The sequence below is a fragment of the Myotis davidii genome, unplaced genomic scaffold (assembly GCF_000327345.1).
Source record: "Myotis davidii unplaced genomic scaffold, ASM32734v1 scaffold143, whole genome shotgun sequence".
Lineage (NCBI taxonomy): Eukaryota > Metazoa > Chordata > Mammalia > Chiroptera > Vespertilionidae > Myotis > Myotis davidii.
Window position 1 is genome coordinate 7,212,469 of NW_006294876.1, and position 7,583 is coordinate 7,220,051.

Sequence of the window (7,583 nt, forward strand, 5' to 3'; positions counted from 1 at the left end):
CTGGTTGCCCCTAAATATCCCCATTCCAATATTTAGGATGTATTCTTACTTGCTTTTTTACTGTTTGCATGTTCTACTGGTGAGTTTCCCCGTTGGGATGAAATGTTTAAGGGAATTCATGTGAATAATACGTTTGCCAATCCTTTGACCAGCCCGAGGATGTTGGCAGCATCACACCCTGCAGCTTCCAGTCCAGCAGGCGCCTGGGGAAGGAAGGTGCTTGGGGCGAGAGCAAATATTGACTTTTTAGTTGATGCTGGGCTGGGTATTTACTTAGTTAACCTGTCCGGGGGGCTTAACTCCTAACTACTCTTTCATTTGGCAACTGCTATTAAAACCAGTATCCCAACTGTTACGAAGGCATCAAGTATTCGCAGTACATTGCTTGCTTACCGTCACGTTGGCCTGATGAACTTGAGTCAGGCAGTTTTCTCTTCCTCATAGGCCCCTGAACTTGGGCTTGCCCAAGTCTGAGCAATCACTAAGTGCATGACAGCCAAGTCATGCTGTGTGCTTCCCCCACTAGTTTGTCCAATGTCCTCTCAAAAGCTCCTGCCAGCGGGCTTTCCCTCCCTGTGAAAGGGAAAGGCCTATTTGTTTTGATTCTGAGATGCTTGCAGATCCAACTGCAAGTCGGGAGCATGCCATAGTGCAATAGACTTTTTGAATCTAGCTTTCCCTTATTTAAGTCCGGATTTGTTTTTATTTGAATCTCCATACTGTTTAACAGAATCTCCATACTGTTTTCCAAATGGATGCACCAAGTGACATTCCCACCAATAGTGTACAAGTGTTCCCTTTCCTTCACATCCTCACCAATGCTTGTTATCTTGTATCTTTTACAATCATCCTCTTTCACTGAATCTGTAGATTAATTTGGGAATAATTAATGTTTTTATGATATTGTGTTGTATTCCTACCTGTGCTTTAGATTTGCATTTGAGATATATTATTTTTTTAAATATTTTTTTAATTGTATTTAAAGTGTACATGTTTAACATGATGATTTTATATATATAGTAGAGGTCCAGTGCATGAAATCATGTACTTTGGGGGCAGGGGGAGGGGTTCGTTGGACATGCTTAGCACTGCCATGGAGGTGGGAGAGGCTCCTGTCACCACCACTGCGCTCGCCAGCCTTGAGCCCCACTTCTGGCTGAGCAGTGCTCCTCTTGTTGGAGCACACTGACCACCAGGGAGCAGCTCCTGCATTGAGCATCTGCCCCCTGGTGGTCAGTGCATGTCATAGTGACCAGTCATTCCACTTTTCAGTCGATTTGCATATTAGCCTTTTATTATATAGGATAGTGAGATGATACCATAGTCAAGCTAATTAACATATCATCTTCTCAGTTATTTTTGTGTGTGATGAATGAACCTGAAATCTACTCTTAACATATTTCCAGTGTTCAGTAAAATATTATCAAGTATATTAATGAATATAGTCTTCATGCCTGTACATTAGCTCTCAAATCTTAATTCATACTACATAATTGCAACTTTGTACATTTGACCAACATCTCATTTCTCCCTGCTCCCATTGTCCCTGGTAACCAACTTTCTACTCTTTGCTTCTAGAAGTTGAACTTTTTTTTTTTTTTCAGATTTTACAAGTAAGTGAAATCATACAGTGTTTATCTTTGTCTGGCTTATTTCACTTAGCATAATGTCTTCCAGTTTCATCCATGTTATTGTAAAAGGCAGGATTTCCTTCTTTGTCATAGCTGAATAATATTCTACTTTATATATACCACAACTTCTTTGTTCATTCTATTGATGAACACGTGGGTTGTTTTACTATGTTGGCTATTGTGACTACACAGCAGCAAGCATGACAATGCAGATATCTCATTGAGATCTGATTTCATCCCCTTTAGCTAGGTGCCCAGAAATGGGATTGCTGGATAATATGGAAGTTCTATTTTTTATTTTTGGAGGAATCTCCATACTGTTTTCCAAATGGCTGCACCAAGTGACATTCCCACCAATAGTGTACAAGTGTTCCCTTTCCTTCACATCCTCACCAATGCTTGTTATCTTGTATCTTTTTTATAATAGCCATCCTATCAGGTGTGATGTCTCCACTGTGGTTTTGACTTGCATGTCCCTGATGACCAGTGATGTTGAGGACCCCGTCATATATTTATTGGCCATTTGTAATTCTTTTTTGAGGAATGTCTATTCAGGTTATTTGCTCATTTTAAAATCGAGATGTTTTATTGCTATTATTGAGTTTTATTTATTTATTTATTTATTTTTTTTAATCCTCACTCGAGGATATTTTTCCATTGATTTTTAGAGATAGTGGAAGAAAGACAGAAACACAGAGAAAATATCAATGAGAAAAGCACATTGATTGGTTGCCTCCTGCACTAGCCCTGACCAGGGCCCAATCCAGGTAGGAGCCTGCAACCGAGGTATGTGCCCTTGACTGGAATCAGACCCAGAACCCTTAGGTCCGCAGTCTGATGCTCTACTCACAGAGCCAAACTATCTAGGGCTGCTATTGAGTTTTACATGTTGTAGTGCACTTAACTATTTTTAATAAGAGTTCCTGATTTAAACCATGTCCTATGTAATAAATTTTAAGAGGCTTTCTAAATTTTTTACTCTTTTGTAATAGGTCAAAGTAGACTTTTATTTCAAGTGAAATGATACCCAGTTGGACCCCTTAAGGTCTAACTTGTCATTTTTTCAAAGATCACAATTTGCTTAAAGGTCCATACACTTTAAAATTTTTAATGATAAAAATAAGACTATTTAGGCAGATGTAAATTACTATGATTTTAAGAACAGCCTTTTAAAAAATATAGTTCAGATACTGAGCAAATGGGTAAAGTCCTGGAAATGTACATGCCATGGCTGCTTTTGTAACACTCTAAAAAAGCAGAACCATGTTACTGCAGTTGTGGAGTTCTGGGGAAGCTTATACATTGTGCGCCAAGTTCAATGGACATATTAGTGTGGTGGCTAACCACAAAGCATTTTAGACTTAGAGGTAAAACTCTTTCTACGTGTTTTATGCTTCTGCTTTGCTGATAGGAAAGCAAGCAAACTGTAGAAGCACCTGAAAGTATATGAAACAAGACACCACTCACAGGTTGCTTCCTCCTCTACCCTTCACAGCTACAGATGTTAAGGAGATTAAGATCACAGCCTATCCCTAGCCGACTTGGCTCAGTGGATAGTGCGTCAGCCTGTGACTGAAGGGTCCCAGATTCGATTCCAGCCAAGGGCACATGCCTGGGTTGTGGACTCAATCCCCAGTAGGGGATGTTCAGGAGGCAGCCGATCAATGATTCTCTCTCATCATTGATATTTCTATTTCTCTCCTTCTCCCTTCCTCTCTGAAATCAATAAAGGAATATATTTTTTAAAAAGAAGATCACAGCCTAAGGCTTTTGCAATTATGTTAATGTTTTAACAGAGCTTTTCCTCAACAGTGCCTATGAAAGAGAATAACAAAGGGAACCACTTAGGTGTTAACAGAGAAATAATTCTGAAAGGAATGTCAGATGAGGAAATGGTCTTAGTAGAGCACTACTGTTGATTTAAACTGTTTTTTATATTGGATTTCCCCTCTATGTAGCTTTTATAATATCATTTGGTTTTGTTTTCTTTTGTGGCTAATAGAATATTCCAATGTTGCAGTAGAAAAAAATATCACTTTGCAAAGACCTTCTAATGTAGAACTCACGTGCCAGTACACAACATCTGGGGATCTGAATTCAGTAAACGTGACTTGGAGAAAAGATGATGAACTTATTGAGAATAATTATCTCATCAATGCAACAGGAAGCATTCTGTATACCCAATACATGTGAGTACACTAAGTTTTAAGCTGGTTGGTTAAATAAAATTACTAGTTAAATTCTAAATGTTTTTGTGACTGGCATTTTTTTTCCCATTGTTTTCACCTGAATGTTATTACAAATTTTTTTTCTTTTTTAAAATTTTGCTTAATGGCTAAGTCTTTTCATTTTCATTGAAAGTATTTAGAGAACTACGCTCATATTAATAACTTAAATTATCTTTAGGTTTACCATCATTGATAGCAAACAAATGGGAAGTTATTCTTGTTTCTTCCAAGAGGAAAAGGAACAAAGGGGTACATTTAATTTCAAAGGTCAGTACTAATAATTTATAGAGTTATAACTTCAGTGCTCTATTCTGAGAATACTACATCCCACAATTTTTATATTACTACAATACTAAACATAATGCAGCTGAAAGAAAATTATACGCTTTCCATTGAGTCATAAGTGGCAATCTTTAAAATAGTGCTTCCCAGTGTCTTCCCAGTGTAGGATTTGTATTTCCCAACCCACTTCCACTTGGCTTCCCTGCCCTAGTTTAAAGCACAAGATTTAGTTAGAAAGACCAGGCTGCCAAGTTATTTATAAATCACAGCAGTCTCTTGAACCTATCTATCCATCTATCTTAAATCAATCGATCTATCATTCATCCATCCTTCCATCCATCGCTCTAAACTCAGAGCTTTCATAGTAGCCCTCCAGGTAACTGAGTCACTGTATGCTTAGACTGTGAAACTGTGTGTCCATCAGTGGCCCTAGGACTTGGAAATCTAAGGATACATAAAATTTAAAAATACTATGAAGATGCACACAGGGTTGCCTGCTTTTGATCTCATCAAGTACGGACAACCTCAGAATATAACCCACAGCTTTCCCTGTGGGAACGGACAAATCAAAGTATTTTACTCTTTCTATCATTAAACCAAAACTTTAAAGGTCTCAATCTCATAATAAAGACTAGCCATTCAAGTTGGATAATTATCTTCATGAAAACCCCCACATTCTGTGATCGATTAGTGAACGCCATGTCCATGCTGCTATTTGGGAAACTCGGTCTGTCGCCACATTAACTATTTTGGCCTTTGCTTCACAGTAATTTCCCAGGATACATGATAAATCATTCTCAAATATGGCTAGCTGCCCTGACAAAATGTGGATACTGTTCCCAAGGCCCCATCAGTAGTGGAATGGCCTGCTTCATCATTACCGGGATTTAAGATGGTTCACTCCTGTATTCCTCTCCTTATATTCCCTCTGTACTCACTGACTCATTTCCTTCATGTGGTTCTATAAATGTTCTTTCTTGGTAAATATAATAAATTCTTATGTTTATGCAAATCTGTCTCTGCAAAGGCAGAAACTATTATCATCCTTTGATTATTTTGTTCATATACATTCTCTTTCAACTTTCCTTAATTTGCCTAATTTAACTCAGTGAAGGATAAACTACAGTTCCTTTCATTATTTCTTTCCTTCTTTTTCATTTTCCTTTCCTTTTGTCCCCCGCCCCCACTTTTTTCCCTCCCTCATTCCCCAATGAGTTGAGTATTGAATACCTGTACACACACATGCTCATGCACACACAGTCCTTGTAAACATTGTATTGAGCCTCTTTAAAATAACTAAAGAAGACCTGTGGGTCTTAAGAAGATACTCATCAAATCTTGAGACTTGATGTGATTCTAAGAAATGCAACTTTAAAAATTGCTTCTCCCCCTTTAAATGGCTGTTTTCTGCATACTAGTTATGCCTATTGAAAGTTTAAAATTAAATATACTGCATTTTTTCTCATTAGCTCTCTTATAAGAAAGTCCCTAAGCTATTACTTGAAGTGATCATTCTTACCTCTGATGTGAAGATTAGCAAGGGCATTTTACCTTTCCATATGCCAACAGGTTTAATGTCAGGTGGTCTTGAAGAAGGCTTCTTGATTTCCTATCTATTTTGAGAGAGCGAAGCTGATGGAGTATCAACACTAAGCCTAGATCTGAAATTAAGGGCTTGAGGAATGAAATCGGCACTGAATATTTAGAATCTTTGAAAAATAGTTTTCTTGAAACAGTTTAGCTCTAATGAGATTTTTTTTGTTTGTATTTTTACAAATATATCTTTATTGATTTCAGAGAGAGAAAGGGAGAGGGAGATAGAAATAGAAACATCAGCTATAACCGGTTTGGCTCAATGGATGGAGCATCGGCCTGCGGACTGAAGGGTCCTCTGTTCAATTCCAGTCAAGGGCATGTACCTTGGTTGCGGGCACATCCCCAGTAGGGGGTGTGCAGGAGGCAGCTAATTTTAAAGGAAATAGAAACATCAATGATGGGAAAGAATCATTGATCAGCTGCCTCCTGCAAGACTCACACTGGGGATGAGCCCACAACCCGACTGGGAATTGAACTGTGACCTCCTGGTTCATAGGTCAGAACTCAACCACTGAGCCACACCAGCTGTGCAATTTATTAGTTTTGAATGCCCACTTAACATTAATGTGACTTTTTAACATGTACTATATCATGAAGATATTTATAAAATAAGTTGAGCCCTTCTAGATCTTTTTTTGGTGAAATAATAATTCTTTGTAATTCCTCTAAATTAATGTTATTTGGAGAAATAATTTTATTTGATTACACTTTAAAAGATGTGTGGCTTTTGCAGAACAACTAATATGATAGTTATTTAATAAGATCTCTAAGGCTTATAGAATGGTATATATTTCTATTGATGCCCTATTATGCTTTCTGCAGATGGATTGCTTATGACTTTTCTTAAGAATAAGGATTATCTTTCCTTAGCAGCACTATAGTTGAGTGTGGATGAAAAGACTGCTTTATTCTCTATTTTAAGTTGAGACCAAAAAAATTCTTCTGTTGACTACATGAGTCAGTTATAGTGCATGAGTCTGAGTTCTCAGAATAATTCATCAGCACAGTTCCTGCTTCTGCCTTTATGAGAGCTGGTTGATTAATTACTACAAGATTATAAAAGGGCCCACATCACTGATTAGTACAATGCAAAAGCTCTGCTGACTTCGTGGTCTGGCTAGTGATGCCAGTTACAGGGGCAACATCAAATGTCACGATTACTTTTCACCCTGGAAAGATGAGTGATGGTATAAAAAAAGACCAGAGATCGGTCTGAAGCAGCAACTTCACCATCTTTAAACATGGCTTCTTCCAATCCCAAGACTCTCATGTGCCCTAGTTTATCCAAAGTTCCAAAAGGTCAATCAGACACATCGGAATACCGTATCCCTGTCCTTGTAGTCATAAATATTTCCAAATGTAAGCAGCATCCCAGAACCATGTGTGATCACCAGAGCAGTTCTAACAAGTTATGTTCCCTGAGAGTAGTACATTTTATAATTTAGGTCCACACGGCTGGTATCAGCCATGGTGACTGTCATCTTGACCATTAATCCAGAGGACAGTGAAAAACAAAACCAACAGAAGAGATGAAAAGAAAGCAGAATTTTGGTTTTGTTCTTCTCTGGTGTCACTGACACTTACCTACAGTCTATACCCTGACCTTCACACTTACTTGAGATGGTCTAATAGCCCAACAGTGTGTCCCACCCCCAAACTTCATAAAATACCCAAGATTTTCTTGAAAAGCCCCTCTCTAGCAGCTGTGTTTCCCAGGCCTGTGACTCTTAGACACTTACTGGAAAAGGGTATCTTCTACCGTGTTTCCCCAAAACATTGCTTTTCTTCCACTTTGATTCCTGGCCTGAGTAAACGTCAATGTTTTGATCATATTTCACCACATAGT

The 7,583-nt window shown here is 38.2% G+C and overlaps 1 protein-coding gene across 1 annotated transcript in view; it reads left to right on the forward strand.

The window, feature by feature from the left end:
* EMB (embigin) overlaps positions 1 to 7,583 on the forward strand; it is a 19,135-nt gene that overhangs the window by 3,557 nt on the left and 7,995 nt on the right. Inside the window, exons 2-4 of the mRNA XM_015567658.1 lie at positions 2,059 to 2,186; positions 3,634 to 3,820; positions 4,038 to 4,126. Coding sequence (XP_015423144.1) covers positions 2,102 to 2,186; positions 3,634 to 3,820; positions 4,038 to 4,126 — 361 coding nt within the window. The 5' untranslated portion in view covers positions 2,059 to 2,101. The remainder of the gene's footprint in view (positions 1 to 2,058; positions 2,187 to 3,633; positions 3,821 to 4,037; positions 4,127 to 7,583) is intronic.